At 49.1% G+C, this 20,449-nt stretch overlaps 2 protein-coding genes and 1 pseudogene across 2 annotated transcripts in view; all 3 read right to left on the bottom strand.

The window, feature by feature from the left end:
- The window catches only part of LOC119390090 (glutathione S-transferase Mu 2), a 302,300-nt gene that overhangs the window by 54,177 nt on the left and 227,674 nt on the right, over nt 1–20,449 (bottom strand). The gene's annotated exons all lie outside the window — the stretch shown is intronic.
- Nucleotides 1,140–20,449, bottom strand: part of LOC119390088 (glutathione S-transferase Mu 4) — a 26,241-nt gene continuing 6,931 nt past the window's right edge. Inside the window, exons 2-3 of the mRNA XM_037657629.2 lie at nt 5,391–5,662; nt 1,140–1,595 (exon numbers count right to left, since the gene is read on the bottom strand). Coding sequence (XP_037513557.1) covers nt 1,187–1,595; nt 5,391–5,656 — 675 coding nt within the window. The 5' untranslated portion in view covers nt 5,657–5,662 and the 3' untranslated portion in view covers nt 1,140–1,186. The remainder of the gene's footprint in view (nt 1,596–5,390; nt 5,663–20,449) is intronic.
- LOC119390087 (glutathione S-transferase Mu 2-like) overlaps nt 16,926–20,449 on the bottom strand; it is a 16,595-nt pseudogene continuing 13,071 nt past the window's right edge.

The raw sequence follows: 20,449 nt of genomic DNA, 5'->3' as shown, positions 1-20,449 counted from the left end.
CATTAACGAAGCATGGTCGTGATGCAAAGCCCTTCCGCGGGAGACCTTGCACCTGCGCGACGCGCCTTAATTGTTGGTAACGTGGCACGTTCCTCTCAATGTCAACCACGACTGCTGCCCAGACACGGCTCAACATCATGGAGGAATAAAAAAAAAATCTCAACATGCTCTTTCGCAGTGACAGAAACGCCCACGCTTCCTTGACTACTCGCGCATGTTCGTGCCAGAGTGCTTTCTCGCTTTTTTTTTCTATGCAGAGACTGGTTGAATGCTTCCATGCACGAACTTGTAGCTGCTCTTCGTTCCACTCACCTCCTGCCCTTTATGCCAGGTGTCTGGCAAAATATATGGTCCTGCATTTAACGCCATAATCACCATACCCAAATTTACATCCTATATGCGTGATATATCATAAGCCTCGAAAAGAAAACTGTGCATCTTATATTCACCGAATAACAAAGAGAGACAGAGAGAAAAACACATAAGCGGAAGCTTAGTCTTGATGGTCAAAATTACAAATTTACAGGAAACCATGTGTCTCGTCTCATGACCTCTCGTGCAATATGAAAGGCTCGTTTGAAGCAAGGCAGAGAGGTCTCGTGCAATGAACGATGTAATAAGAAATCTGAATTATTCACGTCTTTTTTTGTCGCTCTTGTCCGATAACATCACTTTGTATCCAGTGTGTTGCTCACCTTAATAATAGTTGGACCACGGTTCAGTAGAAGTGATAAGTAGTGACACTTTGCAGCTGACAAACAAAAGTACTCCGTACTGTGCTCCAGAGCTCTCGCGAGATCTCCCAGGAGCACTTCATGAGGAAATTTCAAGCGCTGCCGCCCGGCGATGCCAAGGCACTATCAACTGGTTCTAGGATTACGGCTTAAACAACGATCATATGAAAATCTTGTAAGAAGGCCTTTTGTCTTGGCCCCTCGCCGACACTCTCGAATGCTATGCCGCGTGAAAATGGCTCCGATGGAAGGCTGTGTTGTCGCCTTCGTCACATGCGCTTCTGATAGTCCTATATAGTCGATGAACGCGCAAAGTGACGTCTCCTGTACAGTTAATCGATGTACCACGTGGGCACTTCGATTCGGTCTTGCGCGAAACTGTCAACGTTCTGCGTAGAGTGAAACGAGACACATTTATTTCGAAAGCAAACTGCAACAGCGCCCGATGCGCCTCATGTGGTGGAAGACTTCTTAAAGCCCCACGTCCTTTGCGGACCGAGGATGGGCCACTCGACGTAGCGGTCCGAGGCGAAGTACTCCTGCATGTTGGGCAGCTGCTCAAACCGTTTCAGGTACTCCACGATGTTTGGATAACCTTGCACAACCGACGGTTTGAACACTCGGTGCCAGTCGAGCCCTCCGTAGAGCAGGAAATCCACGTAAGTCAGCCTCTCCTCTATCGTCCACTTCCTGGAGGCTAGGAAGTCGTTCCAGGGTCCTAGGATCGCGCCCATCGTTTCGGCGTACGAGTAAATGCCACCCTCGGCCTTGGGATCCAGCCTGGCCGCGTTGATCAGCGTGAGGCATAGGTCCCCCGCCTGCTGCTCAATCACGTCCAGTTCCGCCGTCTCCTGATTATTCCTGGTTGGTTGTCATGAGGAAACGAAAGTAGCGAGCACAGTTTGCGTTAAGGCTGTTCAGTAAGGAGGCTCTCACTAAAGTCATCACTGCCATCATCCTCACCGCCAATATACTTTACAACATGACAAATAAAGTTGCCATTTGAAAGACGTTTCCCATATCACATATATGGGTCATTTCTGAAGGGGATAACAACATGTGGATACCTATCTCCAAAATGACTAGAATCTGAATGCCGATCCTGAAATTATAGAGATTTGTTTCACGGTTATGCATCAACACACGGTGACCGAAGGGGATGCCTCACGAAAAAAATGCTTTAGACCTGTCATGTCTGTGTAGCTCAAGAACATACTTATAACCTGGGCAAAAAGCTGTCGCAGCAGCTTGACGAAGGCCCAGGGTCCCTTGCATGGCAATAGCACATACATGACACATCTCACCAAGTGTTTTTACATAGCATTCGCATCGAAAGGTTTCATACATACAGATCAGCATACATCACAGATATACATAAAATGTAACAATGACACTTCGTACAAGAATGCAGGGTAATGAATTATCATAAAGATAAAAAGTAGTCGTCGCAGCTGTGTTTAGTCTAGCCCAGGGGTCTCAAACACGCGGCTCCCAAACGTGGCTGTCTTCGTCCATTATATATATATATATATATATATATATATATATATATATATATATATATATATATATATATATATATATATATATATATATATTGGGAAGGAACTTGATAGGCCGAGCGCAAAGCCGACGGCGTGTTTAAGCGAGCGTGCACAAAACTTTAGCACTTATTTTGCGCTTCACAAGGAAAACCATGTCTGACTTCGCTAAATGGTGCTTGCATTATTTTCTGGCCTATTGCGATTAATAACACTTTGTTCGGATAAGCTAAGCATACGTGACTGGTCTAAAGTATTTTTTTCGTGAGCCACCCCATGCGGTCACCATGTGGGGAAACAGAGCCGTCGAACGAAAAACTCGATATTTCAGTGTCGGAGTCCAGGTTGTATAGCCATTCTGGACATTGGCATCAATATGGTTCTCGAATACTGACGCCAGATCCCCTTCATTATTGACCCCCAGTTATAAATTATGGGAAGGGCCCTTCAAGTGGCAACTTTAGCTGACATTTTGTTCCACCTGCACCATATTTTTGGTCTCAGTAATTATCATGACGAATTGCTGCGCATAGAAGGGTATATTTTTTCTCAGCTTGGTCTGTGGTCTGTCAGCTTGGTCTTGGTCTGTCAGTTCACTTTGCAACCTGGGTGTCGGCAGGGGGTGCAATAAAGGCACCTGCCCCCCCCCCCCCCTCACCCTTACACGCTTTTGCAAGCCGCACCAGAGTGACACCAAGTGAGGTCTAGGAAGCTTCAGTGGAGTGGTACGCCTTTCGTACGTGTTTTACAGCGCAAGTCGACTCTAGGCGCTGCGCTGGCATGGTCGTGCGCAGCAAGTACGGCGACATACATTAGAGAGATATTTAGTTAGTTTTGTGCGTTTTTTTTGTCTGTCTTCCGTCACGCATCGATAGCTTGAGAGATGGTCGCTAACATTTCTGTTTCCGCTGTTACTATCGATGTTTTTTTTTCCCCACTGTATACCATCTGTTCTTATTTCTCGTTGTTTTGCCTCGCAGTTGTGGAGGACCACACACCGAGCGACCTCCCTGGCGGTATGGTATGTAGCCAAACGCTGCAACGGCCCGTGCGCGCCGTCGGTGATAGATGAAGGAAACCGTCCGGCACAGCCGTGTGATGGACGTATTTTTCTTAATAGCTCTTAGATTCTATGAAGAGATATGTCTAGCCGTGAGAGGGGCCCTACAAGTCGGCATTGCATGATTCATGGTCCAGCATATATTAAACCGCCGAATAATTAGAAAAAAAAATACCTCCAACGTCTTCACATATAATGTTTTATTTCGAGTATAAGATCATAGAACCATTTCACAAGGCCAAGCTACATGAAGCTCACCAAAACTGCGGACACTTCCACGAAACGCGAAATGCGCGGCGGTTTAGCTGTTTGGAGTTCGTTTTTTTCAGTCAAAGTGAACTCAATACAGTAGCAGTACACTTCACAAGTGAAGCAAGGTTAATTACCTCTGGCGTGTAAGTATATTACATATTTATATAGTATATGAATACATTGGAAGGTAAGATAATTGCCGAACTAGAAGATCACCATACTCCCCCTACCCCTTTTCTGTCTCACTACTGGAGGCTACGGTGAATATGATTCACTTTTTTATTGCAATTATATGAACACTGTCGGCCGGTTCTTGCTGTCGGCGTCGCCGTCATGTCCCATATATATATATATATATATATATATATATATATATATATATATATATATATATATATATATATATATATATATACATATATATATATATATATATATAATAGGCATAAAGAAAAATAATTTAGAAAAATACTTCCCGACGCGCGGGTTCGAACGGGTGACCCCTCGCTCCGTCCGCAGCGCTAGACGGCTAGGACACGGAACGTTCATTCCACAACTTACTAACGGCGAGCTATTTATGTACAGCACTTACCACTGGCGGTACAAAGATCTCGGGGACATTTCAGCGTTTTCTCTGCATTACCAGCGAGATGGCGCGAAGGGCGCGCGCTTATCTCGTGATGGTGGCGGTTTGTTCGTATTGTGCTTTCACCGGAAAGCTTGCGTTGAAGTTACAGAGTGCACGAACGTCACTTCGCTCGCTGCAGCGGTCACGTTTGCGAAGGGAGTGCGCTGCTCAAGCACAAAGAAGTAACAACTGGGACGGTTGTTAGTTCGCGCTCGTCCTGTGTATGCCTGTGCGTTGTCCTTCTTTGTGTTTGAGCAGCGCGCTTTAGGTGTCGAGCTGTGACAGTTGTTAGTTCGCGCTCGTCCGGTGTATGTTCTTTTCGTGCGTCTGCGTCTTTTGTGCTTGAGCAGCGCGCTGCAAGTTTCAAGCTGCTTGCCGTTCTTCTTCGCGTGACATTCCAATTTGTTGCATGGCACATTGCTTTGCCCTTGCGGCGAAACTGTGACTTTTTTTTTTTCTTATAGGGGAAACAATGAACATGAAATAGAAGGTATAGACGGCACAGACTGAATGAAGAAAATTACGTGAACTAGTCGCATAAATCACCGAATCCAGGAGTGATTCACTGATCTATCATCAATCTTAACATCTCAAACAAAGCTGAGGTCCCGAAGACACCTTGTTGGAACCATCTATACGCAGCTCCAATAATAATAATAATTTTTGGGCTTTTACGCTCCAAACCTACGATACGATTATGAGAGACGGCGCAGTGGAGGGCTTCAGAAATTTCGTCCATCTGGTGTTCTTTGACGTGCACCTGAATATAAGTATACAGGCCTCTGGCATTTTGCCTCCATCGAAATGGGGTCGCCGCCGCAGCCGGAATTTGATCGTGCGACCTTCGGGTCACCAGTCGAGCACCGTAACCACTAAACAAACGCGGCGGGTGTATATGCAGCTTTATAACCAGCTGGTCTTCTTAAAGTTGCCCCATGAGCAAACACATGTGCTTTGGCCTTCTCATCGCACATCAGTGTAGTTCTGCTCAACACCAGAACTCTTCTTATCCAGTGAGCCACAAAGACCATTGGAATTACACACTTTGTAAAATTCACGGACAAACTAGACCAAGTTCCTCCATAACTGTTGTATGATGTAGCAGTCTAGGTAGAATTTAGGTATTTCCGCATGTTCCTTTTTGAAACACGAGAACTGTCCCGTGCACCGCATACCTGACAGCCAGGTCGTGCTTCCTTCCGAGATAGCGGAGGATGGCCAAGCTCTGGGTCAACTTGACGTCTTCGTCCATGTAGCACGGAAGGTTTGGGAACGTCAGGCCCAGCGTGAACTTGTCCTTGAGCCAGGCGGACCTACCGTAGTCGGGCGACGGGCCGATCTCGTACCGTTTGTCCTCGAACTCGATTCCCTTGTGGACGAGCAGGTTGCGGATTGGTTGAGCCAGGGACCTGACATTCCAGTAGACGAGTACGGGAGCCATAGCCTGCTGCCAAAAGAAGGCCCAGATGGCGTTACGTACATTATGTGTTGAAAAAAAAAGAGAAAGCGTTGCATCGGCAGGTAGAATGGACTCCTTCCCTTCCCTCTCTCCTCCTTCCCTCCTGTAAGTCTCACAAGGTGTCTTTGTAAGCATAGGCATGCTCACAGGGAAGGCAGGGTGTAACCCTACTTATGGAAGGTAGACGCCAAATCTGTCCGATACCTTTCCTTTGTCGGCCATGTGTGTGTATATATATATATATATATATATATATATATATATATATATATATATATATATATATATATATATATATATATATATATATATATATATATATATATATATATATATATATATATATATATATATATATATATATATATATACAAAGTACGACTAGGCTTAAAGGGACTGTCTACCGCTCGGAAAAATTTTTCTGATAGTGGTGAAAATGGTGGGATCGTTCGTCACATCGGCGGCACCGAACATACTTTTACCCCATAAAAAAAGAATTATATCTTTAATTTGATGTTCAAAGTCGTGAAAGAATGACCTCTAGCGTCACCCAACAGCGATGTGGTCAATCTACTGGTAGGACAAGAAATCCTCGCAGGTAGACTCATTTTGCATAAAAACAAACATGGATAACTTCAAATTGTATTTTGAGCACTTGAGGCAGCTTTCGGTTGCGTCAGAGAGTAAATTTTTTGCTTTTTTGTTTCTCACGCATCCAAAAAGCGGCGCCGCCTTCGATTTCGTCCGCTTCAACTCATGATGCGCTATGCCATGCGGCTCTCCGCGCTGGTCGTACTGTGCCGCTGTATTTTTGTTAGGATGTCTCACATGTGCTGCGCTGTGAAGACGTGCATTTATTGTCTCTTTTTGATGAATCGACTTGGCTTGGATTGCGGCAGCAGTGCTAAAATAAAGGCATAGACTGCAATTACAGCAGAACAAGTCTTCTGTAATCGTATAACAAGGCTTCATTTAACCGCTGGCGCGCTGAAAACGACTGTTACGTTCATTACAATAGTGTTCAGCAAAAATAAAGTAATACTACAGAAATCACGTGCGCTTTTTTTCTTAATTTTTACCGGCACTACAATCGTCATCACGTCCGCCAACCAATGTTGTGGGCATGCTTCACGCCAATGGAAGAAAACCGAGCGCAGATCGAAAAATTCTATTTTAAAAATTTCTAATTACTTTCCAGAGAAACCGCTGCAAGGTTGGACACTTCAGACGGTGCGCTTTCTATTGCGGTACGTAACTGAAAATCGATGAAGGACGCTAGACAGTCCCTTTAAATGTTGGTGATGCTAGGAAGCCTGCGAACTCCGGTGCTTGTGCTATATGTTCAAGTTCAGCGAGATCCACAGCACGATGACCCTCAACCCAGTGATCACGTACCATAAATACGTCAACTTGCTTTGCATGTAAATATCTAAAGAATCGAACAGTTTTGATTGGGAAACGATCGCCGTGGATTCGGTGTACGCAAGTGTCAACAAAAACGACTCTTTCGAACCAGTGAAAATGATAAGACAAGTTCGTTTCCAAAGGTTACTCTCAGTAAAATGTTCACGTGTCTTCCTTGTTGGGCGGGAACCTGCTCTCAATGGACGTGCCCTATTTCGCGGTTGTTGCTGCGCATAATCAAGGGCTTTCTCTCGTCGCCCTTGTTGACCCATAGACGTGTCGTTATCACACGTAGCTGTTGTCCCACTCACGGAGATATCGCGCATGCTTCTCTAACATTGTGTATGCAAATGAGCTCTCGTTATCAGTACCAGCGCGAAATGGTCTTGGCGTTGAATTCATCGCTTGCATCGTTTATCTGCCAAGGGCGAACGAAAACCTGCCGCGTTTGTATTCCTTTCGAAAGCGAATGAGATTTTGCGAGTGATCTCATAAACTCAGCCCTTGCGCCGTAATTTGCGTGAATCCGACATACCTTTGCCTATTTACTCTGCAAAACACACAACTCTGTCTAACTATAGAACAGAATATTTGCTGGGGTTTTACGTTCCAGAACTACGACAGGATTATGACGCACACCGTATTAGAGGGCAGAAATTTCTACCACCTGGTGTTCTTTAACGTGCACTGACATCGCACAGTACACGGGCCTCTAGCATTTCGCCTCCGTCGAAATGCGACCGCAGTGGCCGGGATCCAACGCACGACCTTCGGTTCAGCAGCCGACCACCGTAACCGCTATACCTCCATGGCGGACTATCGTGTTCCTGTCTTGAGCCTACAAATTCCCTTCCTATAGCAATGCACCACAGCAGACGTTATTAGTAATATGTAAGACAAGCACTGACAAACGTGCTGCAACGACCCTCAGCCAGATGCCACGCGATACCCATCGTCAGCCCACGATGTGCACAGAACTACACAAGCTACACGAAGACGTAGATCCATATCGGATGGCTTCGCACAAAGCCAAAAAATGAGGCATAGGCAAGTAATTGCCGACTGCTTCGCATGATATTGTCACATAGGTGTTTGTGCCACTGTGGACTAGAGGACACTACTAGCCGAAGACGAAGTTGAAGTGTCTCGGGCTTGGGTCGATGGTGTTGCACTTGTCATAGTGCGTCGACGCTACACCCCTTACGTACTGTAAATATATTGTAAATACTGCAACTCTACGCGTAACATTTTGGTGGAGCTGCGGGGTAGTCTCTACGAAAGTCGGACCTGGATCTCCGCAGCGGACGTCACATCGGTTCCGCTGCTATGGCTACCGACAGTGTCCCGGCCAACCCGACACCCGTGCAATACGTCATGAATCCGCTACGTGATCCGGGAATCTTCACCGGTACTGGCAAGGTCGACGTCGAAGAGTGGCTGGCGATGTACCAGCGCGTCGCCAACAGTTACAGGTGGGATCCAACCCTTATGCTGGCAAACGTGATATTCTACCTGGGGGAAACCGCAAAGGCGTGGTTTGAGACGCACGAGACCGAGCTGACAAGTTGGGACATCTGCAAAGAGAGGCTACGTGATCTCTTCGGAAGACCAATCGGACGCCAAGTAGAAGCCCAGAAGGAGCTAGCCTCCCGTGCCCAGACGTCCACCGAATCGTACATCTCCTACATTCAGGACGTTCTGGCACTTTGCCGAAAAACGGACAGCAACATGTCGGAGGCAGATAAGGTCGGACACATTATGAAGGGCATCGCCGACGATGCATTCAACTTCTTGCTTTGTAGGAGCTGCACAACAGTTGATTCCCTCATTAAAGAGTGCCGCCACTTTGAACAAGCAAAAGGCAAGCGCATCGTGCAACGTTTCGACCGGCTTCCAAATACGGCTCCGACCTCATCCTGCAACGAACCCGCGCCGCTGCTTCAACCAGCATCACCAAATTTGACGCAAGCCATACGTCGCGAACTTGAGGCTATGGCTCCGAGTTCTCGTGGTCCTCCCTCTACGCACGACCATCTAACAATCTCGCTCATTCAAGCTGTTGTTCGCCAGGAAATTGCGAATATGGACATGTCCTCCGCCGTTAGTCCCCGTCCCACCTCTACCGCTCCGATCATTGCCTCTGCTGCACCTCAACAGTATTTCGCGAATCGGTACCGAAACCCATCTAAGTGGCGAACACCGGACGACAGACCAATCTGCTTCGTGTGCTCCCGAATCGGCCATATCTCTCGCCACTGCCGTGACCACTGGAATTCATCGCCTCGACCATATGCTGACCGCCGCTACCAACACACCTCTCGTCCTCTGTCACCTCTAGCCGAACCGTCCAATGCTGGCCCTGCTGCTCCTCCATTCACCAATAGCCGCTCGCCCTCACCTCGGCGCCGTCAGTCCCGTTCGCCTACATCTCGGCGTCCCCCGTCCCCATCATACTCAGGCCGCTTCTCGGGAAACTAACCAATACAGCCCCTGGAGGTGAGGCTGCGTTGACGACCTTGACTGCAAAACCTCTGTTGACCCTTGCTCCTAAACGAAACCTAATCGAAGTTTTTGTTGACCATGCGCCCGTTAAAGCCCTCATCGACACTGGAGCTCAGGTGTCGGTCATGCGCTCCGACCTTCGTAGGCGTCTTCGAAAAGTGCTAACGCCCGCCGAGTCGCCTGTCCTACGCGTAGCCAACGGTAGCACAGCAGCCGTAATGGGAATGTGTACAGCCCGTATTACCATCGCCGACCGCTCAACGTTAGTTCTGTTCACTGTACTTGCGGAGTGCCCTCATGAGGTGATTCTGGGCATGGACTTTTTGACTGTTCACTCTGCGCTAATTGACTGCTCCACCGGTATTCTGAAGCTTGAACTACCCCAGTTTTGTGCCGACACCACCGCAGATATCCACTCCCGACTTCGCTGCACTGAATTTGTTCGGCTGCAACCTGATGCTGCGACTTATGTGCTTATGTCGCCTTGCCCACCACTTCGTGATGGTAATTATGTCGTGTCCCCACTCCACGACGTCCTGCTGGAGCGCCAAATAGCTCTCCCTAGCTCCATCATTACGCTCACCAACAACCATGCGTGGCTTCCTCTCCTGAACTTTGGCTCGTCTCCACAAGCTCTTCCTGAGGGTGTGTCTCTCGCTGTGTTGTCCCCTTTGGAAGAGTCCAGAGTGTCTGCTCTCAGCTATGCACAACCATCTGAGTTCGCTCAACTTTCGGCTCCGACGATGCCACCTAACGACAAATTCGCCAGAATGATAGCTCCTGACCTACGACCTTCATACGCTGACGCCCTCCGCCGCGTTTTGATGTCCTACGAAGAAATATTTGATTTCGACAATCGCCCGCTGGGTCGAACCGACATCGTCACCCATTCGATCCACACTGGTGACGCTCCGCCTATCCATAGGCGTCCCTATCGTGTGTCTGCGGCAGAACGTCACGTCATACAAACAGAGGTCGAGAAAATGCTCTCTAAGGACATTATCAAGCCTTCCTCCAGTCCGTGGGCATCCCCTGTCGTTTTAGTAAAAAAAGAAGGACAACACTTGGAGGTTCTGCATAGATTATCGTCATCTGAACAAGATCACGAAAAAGGACGTTTACCCGCTTCCGCGTATTGATGACGCACTGGACTGCTTACATGGTGCCAGTTATTTCTCCTCGATCGATTTACATTCTGGCTACTGGCAAATCGCAGTCGATGACAGAGATCGCGAGAAGACGGCCTTCGTCACCCCAGATGGTCTCTACCAATTCAAAGTGATGCCTTTTGGACTCTGTAATGCTCCAGCCACATTCGAACGCATGATGGACTCTCTTCTACGTGGTTTTAAATGGTCCACATGCCTGTGTTACCTTGATGACGTTATTGTTTTTTCATCGACGTTTGACAGCCATCTCCACCGGCTCTCGGCTATCCTTGACGTCTTCCGACGAGCAGGCCTGCAGCCCAATTCTGCGAAATGTCATTTCGGCCGTCGTCAATTACGAGTCCTCGGTCACCTGGTGGACGCTACTGGCATACAACCTGATCCCGACAAAGTACGCGCAGTCCGGGAGTTTCCACCTCGTCGTACCTCTGCTGATGTCCGAAGTTTCCTGGGGCTGTGTTTCTACTTCAGACGATTTATTGCGAACTTCGCCGACATCGCTCGTCCTCTCACCAATCTTCTCAAAAAGGACAGCCCATTCATTTGGGGACCAGAGCAAGCTCAGGCATTTTCAACGCTTACGAGTCGCCTTGTAAATCCGCCCGTTCTGGGTCATTTTGATCCGTCTGCTTACACTGAAGTTCGTACGGATGCAAGTGGCCATGGCATTGGCGCTATTTTGTCCCAACGACAGCGGGAGATGAATCGTGTAATCGCTTACGCTAGCCGCCTTTTATCACCCTCAGAGCGCAATTACTCGATCACAGAACGTGAATGCCTCGCCCTTGTTTGGGCCATTGCCAAGTTTCGCCCATACTTGTTCGGACGACATTTCACCGTGGTAACAGACCACCATGCCTTATGTTGGCTCTCCTCACTCAAAGACCCTACGGGACGCCTCGGTCGCTGGGCTTTACGCCTCCAAGAATTCACATTTTCTGTGTCCTACAAATCTGGACGGCTACACAAGGACGCCGACTGCCTCTCCCGTTATCCAATCGACCCACCTGACACCGCCGAAACTGATTCGGATGCCTGCGTTTTGTCGCTCAGCGACTTCCTTCACGTCGCCGACGAGCAGCGTCGTGACCCGTATTTGCGATCTCTTATAGAACGCCTCACCTCCGAACAACGGAACGGCCTCCTCCGTATGTTTGTTCTGCACGACAGTACCCTATATCGACGCAATATGACCCCACACGGTGCTGAACTGCTTCTCGTTGTCCCTCAGCATCTGCGACCATCTATTCTCTCGCAATTGCACGATGCTCCCACCGCTGGACATTTGGGTGTTTACCGAACCTACGATCGCGTGCGCAGACGTTTCTTCTGGCCTGGCCTATACCGCTCTGTTCGGCGCTACGTCGCCTCCTGCGAGCTCTGCCAACGACGCAAAAAGCCTCCTGTCCCACCCGCTGGGTACCTTCAGCCTATAGCTGTCCCCAGCGAACCATTCTTCCGTGTCGGCCTGGACCTCCTTGGCCCTTTCCCGACGTCGTCCGCGGGTAACAAATGGGTGGCCGTAGCGACTGATTATGCCACACGTTATGCCATCACGCGAGCCCTCCCTACCAGCTGTGCAACTGATGTCGCTGACTTCCTCCTCCATCAAGTCATCTTACACCATGGTGCTCCTCGTCAGCTGCTGACTGATCGAGGTCGCTATTTCCTTTCGCAAGTAGTCGACGACCTTCTCCGCTCTTGTGCAACGTCCCACAAGTTCAGCACCGCTTACCATCCTCAGACAAACGGACTTACTGAGCGCTTGAACCGTACACTCACGGACATGTTATCCATGTACGTGTCTGAGGATCACCGAGATTGGGACTGCACCTTACCGTTCGTGACGTTTGCCGCGTCACGACGGTAAGGTGCAGTCCCAATCCGGTTCGTACGGATGCAAGGCCGGTGTTCTATTCGTCGCGTCACGACGTTACTGGCTATTCTCCGTTCTATCTGCTGTATGGCCGCGACCCGCTCTTGCCTCTCGACTCATTACTTCCTTCACAGGCAAACACAACCACATTCTACGCTCACGACGCCATCGTTCGCGCGGCGACGGCACGTCGCGTTGCCCGTGATCGACTCGTGGCGTCTCAGGCCAACCAAAAGCGCCTGTACGACAGCCACCACCGGGACGTGCGTTTCAGCCCTGGCTCCCTGGTCTTGCTCTGGCTGCCTTCACGTCGCGTTGGCCTGAGTGAAAAACTGCTGCCGCGCTACGTTGGGCCTTACCGAGTTCTTCGCCAAGTAACCGAAGTCACATACGAGATCTCGCCACTGAACCGCAAGCCTTTGTCCTCTTCACCAGCTACTGAGACTGTGCATGTTTCCCGACTAAAGCCCTACGTCACGTACACCGATCCGATGCACCGAAACGGTGCTTCTGCCGCCGGGAGTTATGTCACATAGGTGTTTGTGCCACTGTGGACTAGAGGACAATACTAGCCGAAGACGAAGTTGAAGTGTCTCGGGCTTGGGTCGATGGTGTTGCACTTGTCATAGTGCGTCGACGCTACACCCCTTACGCACTGTAAATATATTGTAAATACTGCAACTCTACGCGTAACAATATTGATTCCCACAGTCCGTGGGATCTGCCGGAATTTTTTTTTACTCTGTGAACACGGTAAAAGACAGATGCGTTGTCAAATAATGGTTGGGGTTTGGACGTCCCAAAACCACGACATGATTATGAGGGACGCCGTTAAGGAGGGTTCTGGAAATTTCGACCACCTGGGGTTCATTAAAGTGCACCTAAATCTAAGTACACGGGCCTCAAGCTTTTTCGCTTCCATCGAAAATGCGGCGGCCTTGATTCGATCCCGCGATCTTTGGGTCAGCAGTGGAGCACCATAACCACTAGCCCACTGCGGCGGGTACAAACGCGTTGTCGTTCTGTACTCACCTCAAAATGAAGCAATTTTTCTCGTCTTTCCCAGCGAGCTAGCAGTTAAGAACCGTGCTTCACTTAAATGGCAACGCCGCTCATATATGTACACACACGTGGGGTCACCTGCTGCACACCTGCTGCAGACAGAGGCCCGTGCAAGCACTCTCATGGCTGTCATTTATACACCCCGTTCATTGCAATCTGTGTCGACAAAGCACTCTTATTACGTCACCGCCAGGTCTACGCCTTATCTTTCGAAAGATTAAGCGGAATAGCAAGGCGTTTTGCTTCGTCTGCGCAAGATCTGCTTAGGTCATCTAGGCTGCAATGCATTTAACCACCGAGCTGTAGTGCCACTGAAAAGGCACCTTAGATATTCTGCTTTTAAAGGGCCCTTAAACAACCACTGAATATGCAAAGAACGAGAGCGTTATTCTACCCCGGTGTTTCACGTCTTTTCGGCACAATTCGTGGTGCTATAGAAGTCTATTCAAGTGACGTTGTGTGGAAATAAAACTGTCGATTGGTCCATATAAGAGGGGTATCAATGGTGAATTGTCACCTACCCTGCTTTGCCATGCTGTCGCACGCCGGTTCTGCTTTTTCTCGCATGACTATCGTGCGCGATCAACTGATTTCACATCGCTTTGCGCGTTTTCGACTGCGTAAGCGGAGATAACAGCGTGTATAGCCGAAAAGAGCGAAATCCTCACAGTCTCACCGCATTGTCCACGTGCTTTCTGATGAAATAAATGGCGAGGAGGAGATAGCTCCTGCGGGAAGGGTAGTGAAGGCGAGATAGAAACCACTCTCTCGTTTTTGAACTCGGAGTGGCTTAGTAGAGAAAAAAAATGAATTTCTGGCGTGTTAAGTGCCAAAACCACGGTATGAATATGAGGCACGCCGTTTTATAGGGTGACTTAACCACCTGGGGTTTCTTAACCGAGACATACACGCATGTCTCTGTCAAATTAAATGCCTCATATCGCAAAATGAAAACGCCCGAACAGCTACCCTCGAGATTCGCATTTCGGGAGTGTCGTAATCGTCGGTGAACTTCCTTCTTTCAATGTGAAACGCCTGTATATATTTGCGTGTAAACTTATTCCTAAGGTTACACAAAATTATAGCCTTTTTTGATGTTTTTGAAAGCGGGAACGCAGTTGAAGTCTCCGCCACGCATGTCCAAATGATCCGAAATCGTTTTCGTGGTGTTTTAATAATGCTCTATTTATTTAGAAAACCTAGAGCGCAAATGAAAAGACACTATACAGAGAAAGGAACACACACGTCGCACGCAGAGGATGTGGTGTGTGTGTGTGTGTGTGTGTGTGTGTGTGTGTGTGTGTGTGTGTGTGTGTGTGTGTTGCTTTCTTCGGCCAGTTCATATTTCTTCGGTCTTTTCTTCTTCGGTCTTTTCGTATGCGCTCTAATTTTTCTAAAACAATGCATGCTGCACCAACTAGGCCACCTATTGATCCTGATGTAATGGTGACTTTAGATCCTGGTTCAGACAGCGGTCAGTCTGACCTATACACTTTTCTAGTACTTTTAAAGGGACACTTAAGGCAAATAACAATTTATGTCAGATAGTGAAAGCTCAATGTATGACAACGTCTAAAACGGCAATATTATCAACAGTGGTGCCCTGCTTACCGAGAAATTAAGCTAAATGTATCACTATATGAGCGCCACGAACGGCACACTTTGGAAATGATCCCGATGACGTCAGAGAGTCCGACTACAATTAATCCCTTGTAATCAAACTAGCTGCAATAATAATAAAAAAAAACTTCCGTGCATCAAGAGACGTAGTAAAATGCTGCTTGTTCGTTTCTGTTTCATTCATGGAAAAAAGAACCTCTTTGGCGTTGCCATGGGGAACGGCGCGCGTGGTTCAAAGGTTTCGTTTTCGCCGAACTGCGCTTCGCCCGGCGCCCGGCTTCGCTTACGCGGTCGCGTCTCAATGGTAGTTTCGGTATCGCGCACTGCCGCGTGTGTTTTGCGCGCTCGTGAAAGTCTCTCAGACAGAAAGTTCGACAAAATGCCGCATGCATGTGATGTTGCCGGATGCCCGAATGGTGCACGCCGCCAGTGCACGCCGCCGCGCAGTAAAGGCGGGCAACGTTGGGCACGGCAACAGTGACGTGAGAAAGGCCGCTTTCAGGTGGGTGATTTGAAGTGCGCTAACGCGATGCGGATCCCTAAAACATGATTTTATTTCAAAATAAGCACTTCCTTGGCACAAAAGTAGCACTACGAGGTTTCTGGACCGCTATTTCAACAATCAACGTCGACTTAATATTTGCCTTTAGTGTCCCTTTAGTAGTAGTTTAGGGGCCCGGCTTGTCGTTCATCCTCTGTCTCATGTCGCATGGTCACGCAGTGGTCAACACAGGCCTAAAACAAGGCTATAACAAGACTCGAAACGAGTGCAAAATAAACGAACAAGGTCTAAAATAATATAAAGTACAGAATTAACCAAGAATTAATCGCAACAATTTACTTAAAATCGCGATATACTCTTCTGAAAGATCCGGCTGATAGCCGCGCCGTGCAATAGAGGGCGCCACCACCTCGGCAAGCGCGCGATTTCCAAGGGAATCGTTGGGCTGCCCGTGCTACGCACTTCCTCAGCTTTCACGGTAGTGGATCTGCATTTTTTGTTAAGGCAAAAGCCTCAGATGCCTTATGAAACGCAAAAAAATCGACCGTAGGCGACAACACGAGTGACGCAATAATTAATGGCGCGAGGACGTCGCCATGTGACGTAATGATGACGTCACATATCGCCGAGATTTGTGACTCCATAATGACGTCACATAGCGGTACGTCACATGATGACGTCATCACACGCCATCGTCCCTTGGTCAAAGGTGGGCCGATCCCGGAGGCCACGCAAAACCAGGTGAGGTGCAGAAAGCTTTCGGATGGGGGCGGGGGAGGATCAATACTTGAACTGAGATTAAAGAAGAAGTTCAATTTCGCCATCCAGTCGTCTTAGGCGAATGCATAAGGGACCGTGTGAGATTTTTTAAAATTTAGTACGAGAGCAGAGTGGAATAAACGTTCGGGACATGCGATACAAATTGATTGCTATGTTACGTAAAACAGACGTCAATATTCTTTGTTTCTTCCACAATAAGACACGCCCGAAGCCGCAGTGCCCTCTATTCGTCTCCCAAATATTTCCTTCTTTCTCATCCCTGTCTCTCTAGGATCGGCCATCTGGTGCGAGATGTCAAAACAACGAAGGAAGTTGCTGAAGAGCCCGAAACTTGGGTACACGTGTACATTGCTAGGTTTATTTATTCATAACTTTTGCAAAACTGTTGGCATTTTCCAGAAGATCTTACAGCATTCGTAGAGTCGAGAGAAGGAGAGAGGAAGAGGAAAGGCAGAGACATCGACTAGCTTGCCAGGTCAACCAAAATCCACAAGGATCCTTTCATGCGGCGAATGGGCGCTGTAAAATCTACTGAGCAGAAGGAATAAGGAAATCAGTTACAAGTGTGAAAAGGCAAAAGACGGAAAGGTGGGAAGAGGGGAGAGAGCCAACGTAATAAGTACCAAGTGCCGAGTCAACCGGTACCGCTCACGCTTGAACACTGTTATTTCTGCGGTAACCCCACGACCGGAGTGGTCCCATAATGGGCCAATCCTTGTACTGTTCGGAGGCGAAGTATTCCTTCAACCTCGGAAGCTGCTCAAATCTTTCGAGGTACTCGGTGATCTCTCGGTACTGCTGCACGGCCTCCGGTTTAAACGCTCGGTGTCAGTCGAGTCCCTCGTACAGCAAGAAGTCCACGTAGGTGAGCCTCTCTCCGAGCACCCACTTCAGCCCGGCTAGGTGCTTGGCCCACGGTTCGAGCTTGTCCCCGACGTTCTCGGCGTAGGACTTGAGGCCTCCCTTGTACCGGGGCATCGGGACTGCCTCGTAGGCGAGGATGAGGCACAGGTCTTGGGCTTGCTGCTCGAGGACGTCCAGTTCCGTGGCTTCGGCGTCGTTCCTGCGTATTTTGATGAAAAGAAACAGCGCGAGTGATGCCGCATTGGTGTATAACATTTGCTGTGGTCGCTTGGCGATGTCGCGCATTCTGAGCACGAGTACGCTGGTTCGATTTCTTGCCACGGCGGCCGCATATCGGCGAAATGCGAATGTGAAAACACGTGCGTACTTACATTTAGGTGTATAGTTATTGTAGTCGCTACTGTTTTACGTCCCAAAACCACGATATGATTATGAGGGACGCCGTAGTGGAGGGCTCCGGAAATTTCGACCGCCTGGGGTTATTTAACTCGCACCTAAATCTAAGCACACGGGTTTCTAGCAGTGTGCCTTCATCGAAATGTGGCCGCTGCAGCCGGGATTCGATTCCGCGACCATCGGGTCAGAAGTCGAGCACCATAACCACTAGACCACCGCGGTGGGCCTGAGATTTAGGTGCATGTTAAAGAAAACCCGGACAGTCAAAATTAATCCGGCGTTCCCGATTACGGCGTGCTTCGCCATCTTATCGTGGCATGTAAAACCTCAGAATTTTAGCAATTTTTAATATCGCTTTAGAACTTGTCGATGCATCAGCGTCACCATCCGAGGGGACTATTTATTGTCACGTTGCGATACCCCACTGAGACATTCTGTACGCCGTTCTGTACGCAGCGGAGGCATCCTTCAACCCCGAATAATCTTGGTTTTAGCTCTGCCGCGGTCTCGACGACCCTGCAGGCGGCCACATCGTCGTTTGGTTTAGCGCCAGTGGAAACGGCGCCAGCTCGCTCGACGGGTGCCGATTTGGCTCGGGAGCGCCTGGCGGCTACTGTTTGATGACGGTCTAGGCTATAGTGTACTAGAATAATAGTCTAGACTTATGCCACAGGAGTGAAGCAACGGGTCGGCTGAAGCACAATCGACACCAGCAGGGAACACGAGCCGTGGCTTCACGTGCCACTGCGAAGCACCGTCTTCATTTTCTTCTCTTCAGGTCGCGCGCTCTCCGGTTTTGTTCGCCGCCCAAAGGAGGACGCTACAACGGCATTATGTGGCGTTACGTCACGTGACGTCAAGCCAGAATTTGTGACGTCATAATGACGGCGAAAATTTTTGCGGTCTGTGACGTCATGAAGGCGTCATAAGGTGATGTCATCACGTGATGATTTTTTGCACCACTCGTCCGCGACACCACAGGACGCGAGACGCCGCCGACTCGGGACGCCGACGGTGAAATTTCGTGTTTATTGAGGCATATAAGGCTTTCGCCTTAAAATCCGACGTCGCATGGACAAGCTGGAGGACCAGCGGTGGCAGAAAGTTTGCGAATCGCTCGATCATCCCAAACCTATGTCCCTTATACAGAAAACGGTGCCGAGCCTTGGCTCGGCTCCACAACAACGACATCCATTCAGCATACTGGCTCTTCAACAAGGCCGCCTGCAGGTTGATATTGCCGAAGATTTCTGCGTGAAGATTGAGGGCGATGTGGTCGCTATGAGTGACGAAGTTCTCGATGATGCTCCTGTAGCACGCGCCTTTGAACTGAATGTGCGTTTCTCACTCGGGGAACTGGATGCGGCTCTAGCCACATGCAGGCGTTCATCGTCACCTGGGTCGGGCGGCATTACATAAGCTGCTCTACGTCGGCCGAGACCAACTACTGAAATGCTACAGCTAGTCATGGAATGATGAGTCCAGCTGCTTGGTACCACTTCCCAAACCTGGAAGTCGCTGCTTGACCTGGCATCGTACCGACCCATTGCGCTGTCCAGATGCGTGAGGAAAGTAATAGAAAGAATGGTCCTCACACGACTCTAGTGATGCCTAGAGCGTCACAATATATATCCACAGGCTATGCCTGTCTTTCGAAGTGGCCGCTCCTCTATTGATGACGTCATCGACCTTGTGACCTCTGGGCAACAACAGAAATACCTCAAGCACATCTCGGTTGCAATGTTCCTCGATGTGAAAGGGGCATACGACAACGTAACGCACGATGCCATTCTCGATGCCATTCTCGATGCCTTGGAGAATATTGGAATCGGTGTAGAAATGTTTCGATCGATTCGGAGCTACCTATTGATGAGATCCTTCTTTGCGCATACCGCGGAAGGCCGAACCGTTACCGGGGAATCCGCCGGCCACAGCGACCGGAATTCGCGCGCCGCCGAAATTCAACATTGTTCACACCGCTTAGCAACCGCACCGCCGAAACTAGGGCGCCTAGTTGTCATCGTCCCTTCGCGCGAAGGAACGCTGGCATCGACGCGCTCTGCGTTGTGTACGCGTTTCGTTATGGCGAAGCGCATAAACAGGAGCAGGGTCGTGGAACTGCTGGGCCTGCTGGAAAGGAATTTTCTGGCGATATCTGACGAGGAGAAACATGCGTTCGCCGAACAAGAAACGACGCAAGCAGTCGCGGTTGGTTCGCCCTGATTTGCAAGACGCGAGAAGCTTGGTCGAGCCGAGATAATGCTACCCGTTTTGCGAGATCGCGATGGTGTATTGCAAAGATGATAATCGCGACAGCACTTGGCACTTGTTGAGAGCTACAGGATGATTACGAAAGACTTCGCTTTTGCTGCGGGCTTCGACGACTGCAATATCACAAGCGCGCCGCCATTTTTCAAGTGCTCTACTCGCGTTCCGATTGGTTCGCGGCGAGGGAATCCGGCGGCAGCTGCCGCAAAAATCGGTCCAGGACCGATCGACGCGGAAAGGGTTTTTCCGGCGGATCTCGCTGCCGCCGAAGCGGATTCCGCGCGCTCTCGCCGCCGAATGTCTCAGTGTGAACGCGCCCTCACACCTCTCGT

The sequence above is a fragment of the Rhipicephalus sanguineus genome, chromosome 4 (assembly GCF_013339695.2).
Source record: "Rhipicephalus sanguineus isolate Rsan-2018 chromosome 4, BIME_Rsan_1.4, whole genome shotgun sequence".
Lineage (NCBI taxonomy): Eukaryota > Metazoa > Arthropoda > Arachnida > Ixodida > Ixodidae > Rhipicephalus > Rhipicephalus sanguineus.
This window is presented reverse-complemented; position numbering and strand designations above follow the sequence as displayed.